This window comes from Staurois parvus, unplaced genomic scaffold (assembly GCF_062004578.1).
Source record: "Staurois parvus isolate SC_StPar_1 unplaced genomic scaffold, SC_StPar_1.0 ptg001162l, whole genome shotgun sequence".
NCBI classification, from domain to species: domain Eukaryota; kingdom Metazoa; phylum Chordata; class Amphibia; order Anura; family Ranidae; genus Staurois; species Staurois parvus.
Genome location: NW_028318958.1, coordinates 3,299,350 through 3,321,721, shown reverse-complemented (window position 1 = coordinate 3,321,721; position 22,372 = coordinate 3,299,350). Strand labels below are relative to the sequence as shown.

General features: G+C 40.8%; 1 protein-coding gene across 3 annotated transcripts in view; it reads right to left on the bottom strand.

Moving 5' to 3' along the window:
* LTN1 (listerin E3 ubiquitin protein ligase 1) overlaps positions 1-22,372 on the bottom strand; it is a 158,332-nt gene that overhangs the window by 3,528 nt on the left and 132,432 nt on the right. For 2 of the 3 annotated variants that reach the window (XM_089659523.1, XM_089659524.1), the window contains exons 27-30: positions 19,953-20,027; positions 17,906-18,126; positions 15,299-15,493; positions 12,605-12,772 (exon numbers count right to left, since the gene is read on the bottom strand). In XM_089659523.1, the coding sequence (XP_089515649.1) occupies positions 12,605-12,772; positions 15,299-15,493; positions 17,906-18,126; positions 19,953-20,027 (659 nt within the window). The remainder of the gene's footprint in view (positions 1-12,604; positions 12,773-15,298; positions 15,494-17,905; positions 18,127-19,952; positions 20,028-22,372) is intronic. The other variant, XM_089659525.1, reaches the window with a different exon arrangement.

The following is a 22,372-nucleotide window of genomic DNA, read 5'->3' as shown; positions in this document are numbered from 1 at the left end:
TGCTCACAATTCAGCTTTAGGGTCGATGATCACTGGGCTTACAAAATGCTGCTTCTATGGAAGTTTTGCATTTTGCCTGTTGAAGCAGCTCAGTGTTATCCTATGTGTCCATGCACATTAGGACATTTACAGCAGAAGCATATTTGAAGCACAGTATTTAAAAGGCAGAAAAAAACCCGTCTGACTTGTGGTTTTGAGAGAAAAGTTTTCTGAAAGAAAAAAAAAAAACCCCCCAAAAAACTCTAAACACTCTTAAACACTATATAGGCATTTGTTTCTGCCAAAAGAACGTTTTTTTGTTTTTGTTTTTTTTTGAAGCTCAGTGTGCACGGACCCTTAAAGGAGAAGTGCAGGATTAAAGAAAGACCACAAAAACATATATACTCATCTCCTGTGGCTGTAGCATTAATCTGACACTGCAGCTGTCCCCCTGCCAGCTCTAAGCCCGAGTACTGAGCAATCACATGACTGCTGATTGCTCAGTTCTTGGTCTTTACTGACTGTCAGTCACCCGTTCTCTGCTCCGCCCTCCCAACACTCATTGAAGTGCCGGGCTTTGGAGGGGGCTTGAGGGGCTGGCTCAGGCTCTCAGTGGATCGCCAAGACGCTGAACAAACTACCGGTAAGGCATCTGGGTGGATTCCGACATTGTCAGGATTTCTGCAGAGCTGGGACTGACTCTGTGATGTCAGCCGACAGTGGGCTAAATCTCTCTGTACGTCACAGAGTTGGTGCCGGCTCTGAAACATCAGACGAAAGTGGGATTTAGCCCACTGTCAGCTGAATCTGGGTCAAAGGCGTGCACAACTAAGTGCACTCCGGTGAACCACATGAGAATTATGGCCAAAAAAGCTTTTGGCTATCCTATTTTATATAGGCCTTGTAACAGGGTCATGACACACCAGTCTGTCACATCCCAAATCTGATATCAAAGCTATATGATACAAAAAAGCTCCAACTAATGCAGTTATGTATACATTAAAAGTAATTTTAAATGCCCCTTTTGGGGCAGATTCTAAACAGTTCTGTCCCTGGAGCTTCCACACATGTAGTATGCCTAACACCCCCCCCCCCCCCCAGTATCCTCCCCCTCTGCCCCCCACCCTTTTTTTTTTGTTCTCTCTCCCTCCTTTCCCCTCTCTTGCCCTCCATCCCTTTACCCCCCCTTCTGACTCTTCACCATCCCCTTTCCCTTCTTTTTCCTCCTTTCTACTTTCCATGTCTTACCTTACTCTTCTCCTCCTACCCTCATCACTCTTTCCTCTGCCCATAGGCGACATACTCCCACACCCATACACAACCTGCAAAAGTGCTTCATCTGATTCATGAAGACATCTCCTCATACACTGGCAACCACTAATCGTAGCCCCGTTCTACCTCGTGGATAGCATGGAGCTCTCTATACCATCTTTCCATTATAAGATGCCTAGAGTCTCTACTCATATCCTCTGCCCCTCTACCCTGCTTTTATATGACGAAAGGCCTATGGGGGAATAAACAAATGATCCCACCCATCTTGTGGATATCTTAAGCTTTATTATGGTTATTATGTGCCTTCATTTTTGCTGTGATCCTATGTTGTCTTCTCTACTCGAATGCCATTAATAATAGGTGTGACATGAGATCGTTTTCTCTGTTTGCTTATCTTAGCATCTCTCAATGTATGTATGGTATTTGCGAATTGTTGTACATTGCGATTTTCATTCGCACATTGTATCTCTGTACTTTTTGTATGATTTGTGTTTTCTTAATAAACTTTGTGGAAAAAAAATAAAAGTAATTTTAAATGCAACTAATGTAAGTGAAAATGACTCTCTGCCTCTTAATTCTTTGCATAAAAAAACTCACATTGGGAGTGGGAGGGGAAGCACTAGGAACCCAGCAGGTATGCTTCAAGGGCATATGATCTGACAATAACCATGCTTACAGGAGAAGAAAGCAGAGTGAGCAGAATGATTTCCTTACTGTACTGCTGCTTCAATTACAGGCTAGTAGCAGGGAAGTGACCAAGTTGCACTGCTTAAATGAAGCAGCAGAATTATCAGATTATGATCTTGGATGGACTGTCTGACAGGACTGTGTAAAAGGAATTACAAATCCTTTGAAAGTAAAACGGTTACTATACATGTATATAAACAGATTACTTAGATACTTGCTTAGAGTTCAGTATTAAGATTTGACTCAAGCCAAACAAATGCAAAAAAAAAAAAAGATAAAACAAACTCCAAGGTGTTAGCGTGGCCTTAACAGGCCTCTAGCACTTTGCAAGTGACAGCATGTAGAGACACAGGGTTCAGCCACTGTACCCACCGCAGGAGATCTCACTATACAATAGCTTGACTTGCTAAACACAGTACAAAAGCTAATTTCACATTAGAGAAGATTTCACCTTGCAGATTTTATTAAAATCTCTAGTCTGTCGAATACAATCAATTATTTACATAAGCTTAACCAGCAGCAAATGAGCTTTAAAACAAAACAAGCAATCACTGATCTCTGTAGCTGCAGGCACTGTGGAGCAATTAATCTTCAAATTTCTCAGCTGAAGCACTGAAGTTGTTAAATTTTTGCCTGGAGAACAGCTATAATTCTGTTACTTACAAATAAGTCTTTGGAAGAGTTACTGTATCAAAGCTAATTAAAGAGACACTGTCTCCTTCTTTAAGCAGGGCAAAGTGACAGTATCTTTGCAAATGGATCTCCACTGTCCCATCTCTGGTCCTTCCTTCATTACAGCTGGTCATTACCTTGTGCATTTGGGTATAGAGGAGACCTCCTCCCTTTGTGAAAATTGCTTGGGCTAGCTGCTAATCCCTGAATTTTTCTTTTAGCAGCTAATCCCAAAGCCTGAGGACTGTCACATGACCAAAGGAGTGACATTACTGCTCTCCATGGTTGGCAACAACAGTGATTTCTGTGTCAGCTGCACCCTATAAAGGAATGGTGAGGAAGCAAAGGCAAGGTAAGCATAAGATGGTCAGGAGATCCCTTGAAGAGATACTTTTTCTTTTCTTGTTCAATTTTGTGTTTTTTTCTTTTTATTAAAATAAATAAGTACAAATACAAAAAGGTGTTTCAGGTAAGAACATTGCATACATACAGGCAGCCCCTGGTTTACTAACAAGATAGCTTCTGTAGGTTGAATTTGTATGCAGGCTGGAACAGGCAAATTTTTTCGGAGCAACTCCAGCTAAAAAAATAATATTTAAGTATTTTGGATGGCATAGGGATGGTTAACACCTATGTAATATTTGTCTTACCGTTTGTGCCCCATTGAGAAGATTTCCCCTTACTTTCTGTCCCTGCGACAATTGGATTTTGAAAAATTTGGGTTGTCACGGACACAAGGATTGATGATAAAGCTTCAGTGGACAAACCTTTTTCCCATGAGAATGATAACAGGAGTGAATTTCCCTTCCTAGGGGAACATATCCTTTCACTTCCTGTTGTCTCCCCCCACTTGTAAGTATGAGTTTTATGTAGGTCGGATGTATGTAACTTGGGGACTGCCTGTACAGTGTAGGTGCAGATTTCTGATTACTGAAGTATGCAATAACAGGTAATGCAGGGCAGAAGAAAAAGGCCCATCAGCCATGTAAACATCTGTATAAAAAACAATAGATAAAGAAGGTGACGGTCAAAGTCCTTCGGGGTGATTAGGAGACCCAGGGATCCCAAACTCTGAAATTTTGCCATGGTTCTTTGCGATTTAGCCGTAAGCTTTTCGGTGACTAAGGCCGATTGCCTTTGCTATTGTCTGCTTTGCAGCTGTCATGACATAGGTCATCAAGGCGTGTTGTCGCAAAGTAATCTCTGCCAGACGTAGATTAAGAAGAGCTTCTTGCAGAAGCAATTGGCTTCTCCAATAATTTGTGCCAGATATTGTAAACTGAACTATAAAACATTTGTGCCACTGGGTAGGACCACAAGATATGGAAGTCTGACCCCGTGTTCAGACAGCCCAGAAAACAGCCAGCGAAACCGAACTTTGTAATTGGTCTCAACCATGGATTCACTTATGGAGCAGGACTCGGTAGTAACGCAGATTTTACTCAAACCTGAATCTATTTGCATTCCCAGGTCCCGCACATAAGAGAGCAGATCAGGAGAACATTTTTAAATAAGTAGTGTATAAGAGGGAAATTAGCCTCAGAGAGTGCTGGTCTTTTAGACATTTGGATTAAAAAAGGTAAGGCCTAGTCTGTCTCCCCATGCTTTTATCGTGGATGAGATGTAATGTTTCTCTTGCAAATATCTAAACAGTTTGGATTAATGAAATTGATGGGAGGCTTGTAGATCTACAAAAGATTTAATGCCAGTGGCAGTCACTAGGGTGTGAATGTGGAGATACTTTTACTTTGTACTGCAAAGGCATGGTGACAAAGTCTCTTTAAGTAAAGCGATTGACCTAGCATTTTGTGTGAGACATTCAGCACAACACACCCCATCTGCTTTCTAAGTCTGGAACACCAGTGCAAACTCCATTTTAATGCCTGTGTGTACAGCAAGATTTAATTTACCAGCAAATCGAAACTGAAATATTGGGTCAGCCTCAAATAAAAACTGTAAAGGAGAGAAATACGAAAAATTCCAAATCAGGAAAAATACAATTCATAATCTAAATGCATACAACAAAAATGTAATTAATGTACTGGTGACTGGTGGAAACATGCAAGAGAAGAATTCCCTTCTTTCTTAAAAGCCTCATTATTTGTCTGTAAAAGGGAGTTGAAGACAGGAGAAGCCGACATACCAGTGGCGGGTTTTAAAGCGCATTCCTTTATCAGTTTCTAAATGCCCATTCAATGAGATCATTCACAACTATTATCTCTAACAGCACTGTATTTTGGTGTACTCATCCACAGAGTGTGTTTTCCCAAATGACAGCTGTTTGTCAATTGAATTGGCAAGAACACAGTCTTAACAAATCAATCAATGTTAGTCCCAGAAAGGCAAATACATTTTGTAGAGCTCAATGGGAACCTAGCAGTCAGTACAGTTATCTTGCTGTAATGTGGATCTATGCTGGAATCCCATTAAGTTCAATGTGCATGCTTTACAGGGCCTTTTAAATAAACACTGGAAGGTGGTACAGTACCCCATATCAATCATAATACATTTCTCTACAGGTACACCAAGACGGATTATGAATGGTGCTATCATTGCTGCACAATGTACTTTTTTTTTTTTTTTCCTTACACTGACCTCACTGAATAACCCTAAAATTCCCTATACCAACATTTCATCAACTTCTTAACATGGATGAACCTTTGAAATTAGGGGTCAGGAAAACCCTGCTGATAATTACTATAGCACAGGGCACATCAACACAAAAAGCAACTTGCGATATTAGAAAAAAAAAAAAGAAGGGAAGAAGAATAAAAGAGTGTGGTGTACTTAATGTATATTTTCCTTACATTGCTGGTCATTAGGAGAGGTAAATTGGGAAAGGGTCCCATTACATTGGTGGCCAGTGGGAAGAGTGCTCCTTACATTGGTGCTTAGTGGGAAGATTGTTCCATACACTGGCAATCGGTGGCAGAAGTTTTCGTTACACTGGTAGCTAGTGTGAAGCATGACCTCCCAAAATAGTGGTCATTGGGAAAGTCAAAGAACAGAAGGGCTCAATTACACAGATAGTTTTTGTGAGTGTCAAAGGAAGAAGGGCCCCATTACACTGGCGTTCAGTACGAAGAATTCTTATATTGACAGCTAGTGGGAATAATGCTTCTGACATTTTTGAGGGGTGCAAACAATGCTCCTTACATTGGTGGTCAGTGAGCAGAATGCCCCTTCCTTTGGTGATCAACGGGCATAATAGCTCCTTACTTTTATGGTCAGCGGGAAGGGATTCTTACATTGGTGGTCAGTGTAAAGTAACATCCTTGTATTTGTGGTCAGTGGAAAGAATGCTTCTTACATTGGTGGTCAGTGGGAAGAATGCCCCCTTACAGAAAGTTAAAAAAGCTGGTTAGTTATCTGAGAGTAAAAGGAACCCCAGTAACATCTGAAAGAATCGTACTTGAGAAAGGCTGATATATACATTTAAAATTTATTTTGCTTTTCTGTTTCCAGCAGAAACAATTAAGTACTGTCCGTGATACTTTTTTTTATTTGCACCAACAAAAAAATTTAACATTAACATTACAATCACCTCAAGCAAAATTAATGATACAGTTTCCAGCAAAAATCCAAAATGCTTACAAGTAGGTTAACTAGATAGCACTTAAACCTAATGTATTACAGGCCTGCTGGGTTGACTGTAGAGAGTGTAAGCCTCTGCATCAATCTTGATGATATCAGAGGATCTTAGATTGCTGGAGAGCAAGGGGGAGGAAGCTGCAGAGACCAGTCTAGCAAAGCAAAGGAACCTTTGGACACGAAGGATCAGTTAAGTAAAACTACTTTTTCCAAGTCCGGAGCAGATAACCCTTGCATTGTGGGCGCAGCCCCACTGCAGGGGAGGACTTTTAGTTTTCCTAGAGTTTAGACAAACTGTTTTTTACAAAAGGTTTTGTACAGCAGGGCATCTTTTTGCTGTCTTAATGCTGTCCCCTTTTGGATAAATTTCCATTCAGCTACTATGTCAGGGACACAGCAGAGGAAATATGTTCAAAGCAAGGGAACATCCCTCAGACACTTGACACTCGCTCTAGTGACAATTGTAAAATTTTGTATTCCATCTCACTTTCTGATCACCGGGACAAATAGGGTGAATTTTTCTAGCAGAGAGAAAGCTATAGAAACCAAATGTTCTCTACTCTATTAAAAAAAAAAATTGGTTGACTATGATACACTTTAATCCATACAGATTGTATGCAATTACTGTGAAAGCTTAAAGCTTGGAAATCGTGTGTTCTTAGGATGAGCTATATATCAGGAATGCTCAGTCGATGTGCTCTGCTAAGGATGTTTTCCTAGAGATCTGATACCAATCCTGAGATTAAGAAGTACAGCCAGCGGTGAAACACCTGCCATTGTTTAGGTGGCCTCATGTTTCCTACAAGTGCCAGCCTCTTTCCTGTAAGAAGGAACTGCGAGTACTGTACTGAAGGGCTCAACTCAAAAAGATTATGTAGGATATTGCTGGCTTTAGCTCAAGAGAAATTACCACTGTAACAAAACAATCTTTTCTAGTGGGTTCACCCCTCTACTAGAAAACATGTGGTCTGTCAAGATTATTTGGCGCTAGAGGGAAGGAAAAACAAAACAGACAGTTTTGGATTAAAATGACAAAAACTATGACAGGCAGACCCTAAAAATATATTTACTATTAACCACTTGTCGTCCGGCCGCTGTATATAAACAGCCGGACAGTGGCAGCGCAAGGGCGGGTTGCCATTCATAAATGGCGCCTGCCATTTTGGACTGTGCGCGCTCCCTGGGAGCGCGCAGCACCGCGATCTGATGCCCGCTGTGTCCTCTGGACACAGTGGAACACTGATCGTCGTACGGGACCCTCTGTGCGAGGCCCCGATCATGTGATCACCGATTGCTCAATCAGTGATCGCATGCAGAGTAGTAAGCAAGATGTCGCTTCTGACATCATTGCTTACTACGTGTGAAATCTGTGAATGATCACAGAGGTCACATGGTATAAGGCTATTCACAACAGCCCTGTACCATGTGACAAGCTGTGACCAATCACAGCTCACACAGTATTTCTCAATGGCTGCAAGAATGCAGCCAGAGAGAAACAGAAATGATTGCTTTTACAGCCTTTATGGGTGTAAAAGCAATCAGTGTAAAGGAAAAAAAAAAATCACCATGGTGACACTGTACAGCTAGGGTGACAGTATGTAAAAATAAAATAAAAAAAATAGTAATATAAAAAATTAAAATAAAAATGTAAAAAACATTTTAAAAAAATATATAATTTTTGGTTATAAACTAAAAAGATAACTGAATAAATTTTGGCCAAGATTTATGATGAAATATTGTTTGCAACATTTTATAAGAAAAACACTTTTTTTCAAAATGTTTGGACATTTTCATTTATATAGCCAAAAAAAATAAAAATCCCAGTGGTGAATAAATACCACCAAAATAAAGCTTTATATGTCTCAAAAAAATGCTAAAAAATTCATATGGGTACAGTGTTGCATGACCACGCAATTTTCATTCAAAGTGTGATAGCACTGAGAGCTGAAAATTGGCCTGGACAGGAAGGTGTTAATAAGGTAACTATGAAAAAAACAAAAACTAAAAATAAAGGAAAACTCTCTAGGCAAATGATTACAATGGTCAAAGATGTGACTTTGGTCTTTGGCACTGCTACATCTCCCATGTAGCTCATTTGCGTTGCAGTGTGAGACTCCTTTTCCTAAGGCTACAATTATTTGTAGTCTCAGTTCTGCCCCCAATCTGAAAGCTGCCTAAATCTTACCTCCCCTTTATAAAACAGTCCATACATGATTAAATTCCCTTTCCTTTCACCATGGGTGAAAGAAAAGAAAATTGCTTGATTCCTCTGTCACAATCAGTGTTTATGGGGGAATGCCTACCACAGCGCTATTGTGTTCTGCCAGTGGCTACAGGCATCGCATCTAGTTAAATCCGACAGGCTGGTTGTACCCAATCGATCAAATTGCCTGTCCAAACATGGATCAAATTTTGGCCAGTCCCTGTTGAACTGGCCAAATGTCAATCCATATATGGCGACTTTAGTGTACGACACAGTCGCCTCAACTCTTGATGTATGACTGAGCTTTGCCTGAGCTCTGACGATCCTAGACACATCCCAGTGAGAGAAGAATGACACAGTTTCCAGCACTGGCATAAAATAGATTTATAGGGATTACGGAATATTTTAGGAAACAGTGTTTCCAACAATTTTAGATTATTTCACAATAAGGACCCAAGCTGCCTGTTTTATTTTATTTTTTTTATGGCTGTGATAGGGTCATTAAATATTGGAGAGGGTCTGACTTGAAAAAAAAAAAGATTTCCAAAAATGAGACATGCTGGTTATACGATTTGGAAACTCTTAGCCCACACGGTATGAAAATAGAATGTGACCTCAGTTGTTTTATTACTGAATAATCCCTATAGGTCTATTTATTTACTCATTTATCAATTTTAAAACAATCCTAAATCACATCTATTTTAAAACACAGTTTATGTAAAAAATGGGTGCCCTCCTTTCTAAGGAATGTCTCTATTAGTATAATCCTTTAAGATCATATTGATTGTAATATTTTTATTATAATATCAGTTAGTGTAAGTTTTTTAAATATTTGTATGATTTAATATGCATAGCATGGTATATACTTTTAGATGGCGCTGTGCTAAATCGCATCCATATAATGGTTGAACATCATTTTAAGCTTAATTAATGTGGTATTATTTATTGGTTTAGCATTGCAAGTCAGTATGTGACTTATTAAAATTGGGCTAGAAATTTATGTAAGGCCTGACCGGCATTACAAGGTTTTCATTGGCATTAGGTGGACTATTTGGCATTGTACAGTGGGGATCGAAAGTTTGGGCACCCCAGCTAAAAATTACTATTAATGTGCATAAAGAAGCCAAGGAAAGATGGAAAAATCTCCAAAAGGCATCAAATTACAGATTAGACATTCTTATAATATGTCAACAAAAGTTAGATTTTATTTCCATCATTTACACTTTCAAAATAACAGAAAACAAAAAAATGGCGTCTGCAAAAGTTTGGGCACCCTGCAGAGTTAATATCTTGTACTGCCCCCTTTGGCAAGTATCACAGCTTGTAAACGCTTTTTGTAGCCAGCCAAGAGTCTTTCAATTCTTGTTTGAGGTATCTTTGCCCATTCTTCCTTACAAAAGTCTTCCAGTTCTTTGAGATTTCTGGGCTGTCTGTCACACACTGCTCTTCTAAGGTCTATCCATAGATTTTCAATTATGTTGAGGTCAGGAGATTGTAAAGGCCATGCAAAACCTTCAGTTTACGCCTCTTGATGTAATCCCCCGTGGATGTCGAGGTGTGTTTAGGATCATTATCCATTTGTAGAAGCCATCCTCTTTTTAACTTCAGCTTTTTCACAGATGGCATCAAATTACCATCCAAAATTTGCTGAAATTTTATTGAATCCATTTTTCCTTCTACTCGTCAGATGTTCCCTGTGCCACTGGCTGCAACACAACCCCAAAGCATGATTGATCCAACCCCATGCTTAACAGTTGGACAGAGGTTCTTTTCATTCAATTCTGTGCCCCTTCTTCTCCAAACATACCTTTGCTCATTCCGGCCAAAAAATTCAATTTTAACCTCATCGGTCCACAGAACTTGTTTCCAAAATGCATCAGGCTTGTCTAGATGGTCATTTGCAAAGTTCAAACGATGATTTTTGTGATGAGGACGTAGAAGAAGTTTTCTTCTGATGACTCTTCCATGAAGACCATATTTGTACAAGTATCTCTTTATAGTGGAATAGTGTACCACAACTCCAGTGTCTGCCAGATCTTTCTGGAGGGATCGTGCAGTCAAACGTGGGTTTTGAATTGTTTTTCTCACAATCCTGCGAGCTGTTCTGTCTGATATTTTTCTTGGTCTTCCAGATCTTGCTTTAACTTCCACGGTTCCTGATGACTGCCATTTCTGAATTACATTTCGAACACAGGATATTGACATCTAAAATGCTTTGCTGGCTACACCAAGCGTTTACTTGCCAAAGGGGGCAGTACAAGATATTAACTCTGCAGGGTGCCGAAACTTTTGCAGACGCCATTTTTTGTTTTCTGTTATTTTGAAAGTGTAAATGATGGAAATAAAATCTAACTTTTGTTGACATATTATAAGAATAAGAATGTCTAATCTGTAATTTGATGCCTTTTGGAGATTTTTCCATCTTTCCTTGGCTTCTTTATGCACATTAATACAAATTTTTAGCTGGGGTGCCCAAACTTTCGATCCCCACTGTATATAAACAAAAAAGATTGCAGCTGGACTGCTTCCTGATGACGTCTAGCGGCAAAGAGCGTAGAAGTGGGACTTTTCAATTCAACGACATCACTTTTCACTGACTGGAATGCACATTGGCTCCAGGATATTGAGGAGCAGCAGTGTCTTCCTGAAATCTGATTAGCTGGTTATTCTGGCTGCTGGGATGGACAATGCTTATGTGATAGTGGTAAAGAAAGAGGCACACTGGTTTTGTTCAGCACTTTTTGAACTTGTAAGGCACTTTATTTGGCACATGGTCACTTTTAATGTAAAACACAAGTGATCAATAACTGTTGCGCAGTTTACATTTGTTGATATTAGTATATATATGGTTGGTATTAAGGTATGCATATCAATTTAATTCACAGAGCACACTGGCATATATAATCACCTTTTGCTATTTGAGTATATTGTCAATAAGAGGATGTGCTTAGGATTATTTATTTATTTCAGCGCCATCAATTTACGCAGCGGTTTACATATATATTGTACATTCACATCAGTCCCTAACCCTCAAGGGGCGTACAATCTAAGGTCCCTAACTCACATTCATGCATACACATAATAGGATCAATTTAGACAGGAGCCAATGAACCTAGCAGCATGTCTTTGGAGTGTGGGAGGAAACCAGAGTACCCGGAGGAAACCCACGCAGGCACAGGGAGAACAATCAAACTCCAGGCAGGTGATGCCGTGGTTGGGATTCGAACCAACGACCCCAGTACTGCCAGGCGGAAGTGCTAACCATTTAGCCACTGTGCTGCCCCTTAGTTACACTTAAGTCACTACAGTGAAATAGAGGGTGCACAAAGAGTGGCAGCTGGGCATTTTAGGTTTCACATATCTGTTAACAGAAGTATTATCCACATAGTAGGGGTGTTATCGGAGTATTCACTGACACAATACAATAGCTACAGCAGAAGATTCGTCTATCCAACCTGCAGGCATCGATATTTGCATAGCCAGCTTAAGATAGATGCTGCCCCCCCGGTCACCCAGATTTGTCATTTTAGCTGGTCTGCATGGGGTGATGAGACAAGTTCACAAAAAGGATTACATGTAAGTGCACTTCGTGAATGTTAAAAATGAACTAGAAAAACAGGGTCACCTCGAATGCAAACTTTATGGAGCTACTTACATTGATTTGGAGCTCTTATCTTAAAAAGGATAAGTTAAATTAACCTTTTGCTAAAAAATAATAAATGCACATTTATTTGTCAGTAAACAATTGCACCAGCGATCAGCAGATCACTGGTGCCATGCAGGATGTACAGGCATGCAGATATAAAGACAGGAAGAATCAATGAACTACCACAGAGCTCCACAGCACCGTGGTAGTTCACTGAGAACTACAAGCCGACAGCCGCTAAGGCTGTTGGGACTTGTAGTTTCTCATTCACAGAGGATTGTAAATAAATGATGCAGCTGGGCAGGCAGAGTCTCACATTGCCACTTTTTTAAAATTTTCACAGCTAGCGGTAGGAGAAAATCCCCCGCTAACTGTTAAACCAGGGGAGCAGGGGACCGGTCTATTTATAACATGTTACACCCAGAATATGGGTGTAACATGTAATATGTTATGAAAGGTGAACTTACCCTTTAAATGAAGGACACATTTTGTTATCCATAATCTCCTCATTAGCCCAAGCAGAACACAAGTGAGTGTGTGGCTATAGCTCTTACCAGACATTCTGAGTGAAACTTCTTCTTGCAAGTCCGGCAGGCTTTCTTTGGGAGAGAGTAATTCAAACCATGAATCACCGAGAAGCAGATCATGCAATCTTCAACACCTTCAAACCTCTTGTCCACATTGTTCTTCCAGAGAGCGAGGCCCTCCATTATACTTCCGTTCTGGGAAGATTAGTGTAAAAAGCAGAAAATCTTGTAAATAGATACAATTCTGTTCTATAAACTGGACTATGCTAAAATAAAACAACATGTTAAACATAATTAAAGTTCATTTTGCACATAACTATGGCTTAAAACCAAACTCCAGGCACACAGCTTAATACATACAAGGGAGCCCTTTTACATGCCAAACACTTATATTTCTGTTCATCCTGTTCCAAGAATTGCACAGCTATGTTACATAGCACAGCCCTGCCTGGCAGGGCAGGAGATACGATTTTTCTCTTTTGCAATTATCCAACACTTACAGGCCTGATCAATTCCCCACTGGACAATGAAAAGAGAAGCAGCACACTGAGCTCATCTCGCTGTCACTCTGCTATCTTCTCTTATCAGCATGTCCCTTGTTAGCTCAAGAGCAATGCAACAAAACCAACTGTCTCTTTGTGCTGCTTTCCCCTTTCCCCACTGAGGTTCAGCTGTACAGAGGATTGCAATATGCTGATACCAATCAAAAACCAGATTTACTCTGCTCGTATTTAAAGAGACCCTGATGCTATACAAGTTTCCCACGTAAAGCATACCTATAAAATAAAAGTGTAAAGACCTTTGTAGCCACCTGTGCCTCCAAACACTAATCCAAGAAACTGTCCCACAATTTCTGCTGGAAAAGTGGCATTTCTGGGGGTGTTGATCTCCCAGCATCCCTGCATCTCTCACCGATTCTTCCTTCTTACCTTTAGGCCACTACGGAGTCCTGCAGTGACATTAAGTCAGCAAGAGGAACCAGTAAATGTAATTGGTGACCCGGGAGACTGACACTTCTGGAAATCCTTGCTTCCTTACAGACATTGTGTGGGAGGACGGAAATGTACTTAAAGATTTCATTTACAGATATTCTTCACCTGGGAAAACTGATGTATAGTGACTGGGTCACTCTAAAAACAAATTTCATATTGTTTCAATGGATACTGAGTTGCATTCATTTGCACCTTTTTTTCTGCATAGAGTTCGGCCCTAGAGTAGAACTATAGGCAAAAACTTTTTTTCTTTTTTTCATTTTGGATAGCGTAAGAGGGTTCTAATCCCTGTTTTTTGCCATCCATGTCACATTGGGGAGATTTATCTTCACTTCCTGTCCAATAGCCAAAACAGGAAGTGAGAAGAAATCCATGCAAAATAAGGGAATCCATTGGGGCCCCCCAGGACACCAGAAGATTTCACCTCTATTATGGTTCTAGGGACAATGTAAAATTTGGAATTTGTGTCTGCTTTCAACTTGCTGAAAATGGTAAACAGGACACAGAGAGGGTGAATCTCACTAACTAGCGAGAGGTAGCAATAATGTTCTAATTCATCTATGTACAAAACTTAAAAAAAAAAAATGTTTTGTATTCACTGTAAAATCCTTTTCTCCGAGTTCAGTGAAGGACATAGCCATTCTTCATAATGGATGGGTTTAATGTCGTCGCCTACAGGAGCAGGGTGCTAGGTGCAACTAAATTAAAGCACACCCAGGGGGCGGTCCTCTGAGGGTGGCCGATCCCCCCTATCTGAAACCCAGGATTCAGTTAGTAGTCAACAGCAGAAGGACGTCAACACCAAACAAGACTGGGTGGGTGCGGTGTCATTCGGTGATTGAAGGACACAGCTGAATTTCTCCCAGATGAAACGTCCCAAGGCAGTGCCAGAAAGACAGAAGGGATGGGTCCACAACCAAGCTCCTCTCACGTTCGTCAAGTTGCCCCGCCTACACACATCCTGACAGCCAATCACTGGCTATCAGGATGTGAGTGGCAGCGAGACTGGCCAATCATTGCTGCCCTGGCTGTTTTTTTTTTGGATCACGCTGCAGAGTCCCTGCCGCCCGAGAGGAGGGAGGGGAGCGGGCGCCCGGCACACAAGAGCCGCATTAAAGCGTGTAAAGAGCCGCATGTGGCTCGCGAGCCGCGGCTTGCCGACCACTGACCTAGTCCAAAACCTGTGTATGTGACAATGCTGCCACAAAAAAGGAAAGGAAAAAGGAGGGTAGGGAGGGAATCAGGAAGGAATAAAGGAATCTATAGGTGTAGAAGGCAGGACTGGAAAGGAAGAAAATGAGAAAGTAGAGATGCAAGTTAGGAAACTAGTATGTGTATGTATGAATGTGAGTTAGGGACTTTAGACTGTACACCCCTTGAGGGTTAGGAACTGATGTGAATGTATAATATATATATGTAAAGAGTTGCGTAAATTGACGGCGCTATATAAGTACCTGAAATAAATAAATAATAAATAAAGAAATTAGGGCAATAAAGTAGAAAATAAATAAATAAATCACATCAAAAGGAGCAAATAAATGCAGAAAAGGATGGCAGAAAAGGACAACAATAGATAATATAGTGATGGCATAAAACAGTCAGAAACTAAATAATTCTCTTAGCAAGATTGCATGTTTAGACCACATCTTGAAACTGATATAGTCAACACATTTAATTTATTTTGCAATTTGTAAAATCTAAGACTAGGTGCACAAACATTTTTACCTACCTGGTGTGTAAGGTAAGTGTTCAATTGCAGCATCCAATTCCGCCACTGCTGTACTGCCACGCCTACCCGGCGGCCGCTTTCTACAGTGATGGAGCCCAGGGGATAGTTTGGGGGCAGCTGGATAATGAGCTCTATGCAGATGTCATCAACAGAATAAGTGGCTATAACCTCCCGGGTGGTACGACTGGCTTTCACCTTAACAAGTATAAAGTCCAGGGTTACATTAAAATAAATTATAAAATTAAAATAAATAAAAAAGGTGCATTTTTAGCTGTTGCTTATAAAGCCCTTCATGCCTGACAATGCCTGAGCATGCCTCTTGCCAGCCTTGTAGACATAACACAATCACATAGGGAAGCTGCATAAGACATTAAAAAGGAAAAGTATGGCCAAAGCTATTTTGGATATACTTTGAAGGATAAAAAGGAGTGCAGTTTGTTCTGCACTCCTGTGACGCATTTGATGCTGACCTCACTCAGCTGGTCCAGGCTCTGGATCAATCCTGACTTTACAGTCAACATCCACTCAGATGCCTAGAGCAGCAGCAGCTGGCTCAGACTCTCAGTGAGCCGCTGAGAGCCTCAGCCAGCCTCTCTCACCCCCTCCACAGCCTGGGGCTCCAGTGAGTGCTGGAAGGGCAGCCAAAAAGACGGTAACTGACAGTCACCAGCTCTCTGCGTACTGAAGACTGAGAACTGAGCGATCAGCAGCCTTTGATTGCTCAGTTCTCAGTCCTAGAATCAGAAAGGGACAGATGCAACATTGGATCAATGCTGTATCCACTTAGAAATATAACTGTATATTTAAATCCCCATACTTCTCTTTTAACATATAGAAAGGGAAGTCACAAAGATCATATTAAACGCCACTTGTTTATTCCAGGTTTGTTAGTCCTGCAATAGAAAGCCGTTTTAAATGGCTTTTCTACACAGAACCACTATCTGGTTTCTGCCAGGACACTTCTATTCTCACCAGTCACTCCTAAAATTTGAATGATTTGTTAGACAAAATCTTATACTACTGTGTACTGGGCATCCAACTTCTTTGTGCATATTACAAACTCATTTGAATCAGTGAACCCTACATGAGGATTCTTACCATAAATAATCTCTTCATTCCAATTGCGTATTTAAAATGAATGATAATATAAGAGGCAATCGTGTTCCGCTGGCTTTGACATCAAACTTATCCACACTGGTACACAAGCTTAGTAAAAAGCAAGCAAACAATGTACTTAAAATGCAATTATAAAACACTTTAGCAACTCTCCCTAAGGTGGACCTTTACCCGCCTTGGTCTCCTTCCACCATCTCATCTTCTCCTCTCTCAAAATCACAAATATTTTTCATAAGTCTAATTTTCCCCAACACTAAAAGAATTCTCGCCTAGATGAGACTGACATTTCTATTGCCTGCAGCCTCCTGGAATACCTGTCATGTATTCCTGGATGCCACAGGTTATTCTACTGAGCAAGTGCTGCTCTATCAGGAAAGGAGGGGGGGTGTAAGCTTTCTCTTTCCGGTCTTGCAGTTGGCCCCCTAATGATGAACTACATAATATGCCATTCGTCATGGTGCTGGCTGCAAGAACCCAGAAGAGACAGCTTGCCTCCTGATGAGGTCTCAAAAGAAGATGGCATGATTGCCCTCTACAGAACACAGCTGGAATGCTGGGCATGCAAGTAAGTGTTTGTGAATTACTTGGTAAAAAACGTGGGCGGGGAATGAAGTTCCTCTTTAAATATATTAAGGCAAGTCAAGCAAGTTTGCAAATAAAACCTCTCACACATTTTCTTTCCAATACTATTCTTTAAAGCATACTTAAAACCAAGAAGAAAAATTTAACTTATTGCAGCTTACCAATTCTTATACGTGTTGCTTCATTAGTTTTTATTTTTCAGGATAAATGCAGAATATGTACAGTACAGAATACCAGTTGATCTTGCCAGAAATACAGTGTTCTTGGTACTTTCTGTGCAATCAACTGGAAGCACAATGAGTGTTAACTTTAACTTTCTTTCATAAACTACTGATCTCCCCATCCTCCAGGTAATGGAGACAGACATGCTTGAAGACCAGCCTGGATGGAAACCATGGCTCCCTCCAAAGATACAGTGGAGGACTAAACATACAAACCCAGGGACAGAAGTGTACTATTTGCAGGATTACCAGGTATAAAAAAAAAAAAAAAATCAATGCAGCTACCCCAGTTAATGACAAGTGAGCTCCAATAAATTAATTTTTTTTGGATTTTAGTTGTTATGGGGGTAATCAAGGGTCCAGCCAGCTAAAATTTTCATCTATGTGAAGATAATATCATCTACTTCATTCAGAGTTGAATGGAAGATGGCATCTGCAGCATTCCCTGGGCTATTGCAAGGAGAGATGCTGGAGAGGTCTCCCCCCCACCCCCACCCCCCCATATAACAACAAGTATCTGTCTCTGCTGTTCCACCCTCCACACATTCCCTTCTGTACATGAGACAGTATAAAAAGAAACAGCGTGAGCTCACTGCACTGACTCCACTGGGTAGAAGTAAAAACACAACGGTTTATTTGCATTAAGGCGTATCACAAAAGTTTTCTTTGAAGAAAGAACCTGACTTACGGTCATGCCATCAAAGACTTGAGTACTGAATTGTACAGAGGATATTTCCTGGGAAGACAGCACTCCACTGACATACTTGGTAGTGAATTTGTCCACAACGCTAAAAATCCTTTTCTCGCAACCATTCCACCATAGTCGGACCATGGCAGGCAAATCCTTCAGTGTGATGTGATAAACACTACAGGCCAGATGAGGGATCTCCCATTGCAGTGTGGATGAATCTAGGAAATAGTAACACATTAAGCAGCTTTCAAAGCCTTTACTGTCTAGCCAGTAATGTTTTGCTTTTAAATTCATGAGTAACTCAACCAAAATTCAGCACTGTGCACCTCTGAGTTGCCTGGCCAATGAATACAGAGACACGCAGATATAGGAAGCCACTAATAACAAATAAACGCAATAAAGCTGAACTCCAGGGAAAGGAAAAAGTCTTCCTTATAGTGGGGCTGCTCACCACGCACTGCAATTGTTAAAAGGATAAGTTCACCTTTTGACCAAAAATAATAAATGCACATTTTTTTTGCAGGTAAGAAAAAATGTGCATTTAATATTTTTGGTTGCAGGAGCCTGTAAAGCATTACCATGAAGGTCTCCTGAAGACCTGTCTGTATATCTACTTGCCCTTACAGGATAGTTCATTGAAAACTACAAGCAGACAGCCACTAAGGCTGTCGAGACTTGTAGTTCGTTCATTCACAATGAATGACGTGGCTGTGTGGGTGGAGCCCAGCACGGCAGCGCTGTTTTTTAAATAGTGACAGCTTGTATGGAAAGCTTCTCCCCGTACTTCTGACACAGGGAGGGGGGGCAGTGGCTTCAGCATTGGGCACATGTTACATGTTCCACCCTAAAAATTGGTGGAACATGTAACATGCACTCAAAGGTGAACTTACCCTTTAAAGTGATTGTAAACCCATAACTTGAGAAATAATCCATTCATTTTAAAATAAAATTAAAGGCAAAACATATGTGAATACATATAAAAAATACATTATAAATACCCCCCCCCCTTTTTTTTTTTTTTTAGAAGGGATCACATTCCCTCTGTTCTCAACTCTGTAAGAGGTAGGGGAGGGGAAACAACAGCACACTCATCTTCCCAGTGAAAGGCTGCGAAGGGGGGTGCCAGTCTGATCATTGGAGGAGAACAGGCTGAATTCCCAGTATAGGTGGAGAACTGGCCAGGCTGTGCTCTCCTGCCTAGTATAGTGAGCTTTTAATAGGAAACTGGCAGGAACACCAAGGATTTCACACAAAGGAAGCAGTACAAAGACACCAGGATACTTTTTCATACAAGTACATGGCACAACAAACCCATATCAGGAATATGGAATGTTGGGTTTACATATTCTTTAAATGCTCATTTAGGTCTAGGGGGCGTAAAAATGCAGTTCTCTATTCCCAATGTCCCGTGCCTGCAAGCTTCTTCCAGGTATAAGCCCTTCAGGCTTTTCTACTCCTATGCTCCGGGTGTTGCAAGTCCTCTGTCAGCAAGTCCAATGCTGAGCCCATAGCCCTGTACAGGGTGTGAGGATGTCGAGACAATCCACCACCAGACAGTAGGTAACTAGAGTAGAGCACCAGTGCCTGGGGGAATGGAGGATTAGTTAAGTAGAACTAAAAGCTTTTTGTGCCCCCCCTACACCTAAACAAGCTTTTTACCCTTGCAGTGCAGGGGCAGACCCAATGCAAGTGAGCATTGTTTGGAAATGGACTTGTAAACATAGAATGGCAAATGTCGGCATGATTTTGGTGCATTGGTATCTATGTGTTTGTCGAAGATGCAATGACTAGTGAATGCCACACAAAAAAGACTGACAACGCTGTGCAATGAAATAACACCTGATTTGACAAAGCTCTCTTTTGCACAGGAACATAGGGAGCTAAATGTTAAAAAAAAAAAAAAAAAAAAAAAAGATTTTGGGGTACTTCCAGCAGTATTCAAAAACATATTTGCCTTTGTTTTATCAAATACATTCCTGTTCTATCAGGTAGCTTTGTACCTGCGACCCAAAATAAATGCTTCGTGTCCCCTGCTCATGCTCACCAGGTCCAATGAATTGGATGTTGCTGACTAGTGAGTGCACAGGCTGGGGAAAGGTGCTTCCAGACCCAAAACACACTGTAGAAACAGGAAGAAATATCATGGCCACCCCATACATCACTAGGCCGGACTGGTTAGCAGGTAAAAGCAGCTTCAGCTCAATTCATCCAAGCCATGCTCCCAATATGTTTCGAACCACCCCTGGGGTCTGTCACCCACTCTTTGTTCCACTAACATGTTCATCCCACACAAAACTTAGAACAGTGTTTCCTAAACTATGATTCAGAACCCATATTGGGTCGCAGATGTGTTTTGTGATGGTTTGACGGATGACTGCAATAAATGTAGCCTAAATGTCAAAAAGAAACTATAAACAAAAAATAGTACCTGCAATGTGTTGTACACCTATTGTTATGTGTCTTTGTGTGGCCTTGCTGACATTTTGTTAATTCTCTTTATCTCTACGATAACCATTTTGTTATTTGGGTCGAGATGGATGTGGGAATCCTCCCTGCTAGGTCGTATTCTGATAGCAGGGCTCCCCTGCCACCACAATACACTGATCAGCGCTGCAGCGGCAAGAAGCTGATTTAAGTTGATCAATTGACTTCATGAACGGGAACGGCCATAGATGGATCAAAATTCAGCTGGTTCTGGCTGAACTGCGATCCATGTATTGTCCAGTTTTAGACTACAAGGTAAGGGTCCTCCCGTCCCCTACAAATAACAATATTTTTGTTACTCACTGCAAAATCTATTAATGCAGAACTCCATTAATTTTTTTTTCTCCCATACAGTGGGGCTGTATCCGAACTGCATGATTTAACTGCTGGTTTTGTCCAAGGGCACACAAAAAAACCTATACTTACCCGATCCTTTGATCCTCCAGAAAACAGCACTCCCCTACACCCAGCAGTGGGCTGTTCCTGCCATCCTCACATCCAGAGCCAGTCTGTGAGCGTGACAACATCATGAACAGTCCTTTCACAAGATGTGTGGGGGGGGGGGGGGTGACATAGGAGCAGCAGGGACTGGTCTTGCATTCGGAGGACTGGTGGATTAGGTATATTTTTGCTCTCCTCGCCCCTAGACAATAAGCAGTTAATCCCTGCAGTGTGGGGCACAGCCCCACTTCATGGGAAAAACATATTCCTAGAATTCTTCTTTAAAAAGAGCTGTGTCCATCACTGAAAACATGCGACGATGCATTTTAACCTATAAGGCTCACTTAAAACCCAACTTCAGGGAGATTCACTGTCACTTTATCTCTGACACCAGGAAGACAAATGAGGGAAACCTAAGTCACTAGCAAAGGGAAGTAGAAATAGCAATAAAGAGGGTTTTTTAATTTTCTTTGTGAAGATAAATTTGGTAAAAGGTCCAGTGAAGAGACACTGTCAACTCTTTCCTTAGCCACATGCGTTCACTAAATGTAAAGGCATTTTTACCCAAAAAAAAAAAAAAAAAAACACACTTTCAAGTAAGTTTCCAATTTTGTGTTGTGCCGTATTCACAGCCATCTCGGGCCATGGGTTGAACACCAGTGATCTAGAGTTAAGCATTTAACCCTTACCGTGCAGGCCCTACTGCAACATTACTGGTTTGGTAAATCTTGAGCTGGATTTTAATGAGATATTAATGACATCGCTGTATTCATTTCTGGCAAGAGGATTACCTCTTCTGGGAGTTAGGCTTTCATGATAAATTTGGTAAACAGGCATAAACCTCAAGATTCAGCGTTCTCATGTGATGCAAACAAGATCCCGTCATGGGAATTGCCCATCACAGTAAATCCTCCCTACCAAATCTACCTCTTATCTGCTAACTTGACAGCACTTCATTTCATTTACTTCTCACTTGCTAACTTCTCACATTTGTTGAATTGTCCGGACATGTGCTGTCAGGATTCCAGCTCTAACATTAGGACATTTTCCCGTTTAAAAATGCAAACAAGAATCTGATGATTACTGCTTGGCTGATAATTGCCTTGTTATCAATGTTTTAATGTTGGCTCAGCAATGACATGTATTTGGATAGAAAGTGAAGAGCAATATCACTGTGTTCAATTCTAAATAAACACAATCAGTAACGTTTGACGATTTATATAAATATCTGTCCATGGTTTACACTATAATGATATTATCGCTCTAACGTAATGGTGACATTTGTGGAGAGGATTATGGAACATTACACGCCATTCTTCTAATACAGCTTTCAGTACCCAAGACATTTTTGAAGACTATTTTTCTGGACCTATGCCCTTAAAGTGGTTCTAAAGGCTATTTTTTTACCTTAATGCATTCTCTGCATTAAGGTAAACAACTTTTTGATGCAACTTCCCCCAATCACCCCCCGTATAGTTACTGATCTCAAACCAGCATTGTGCCTGAGAGTGGTGGCTCTCTAAGCTCTCTCCCTCCTCA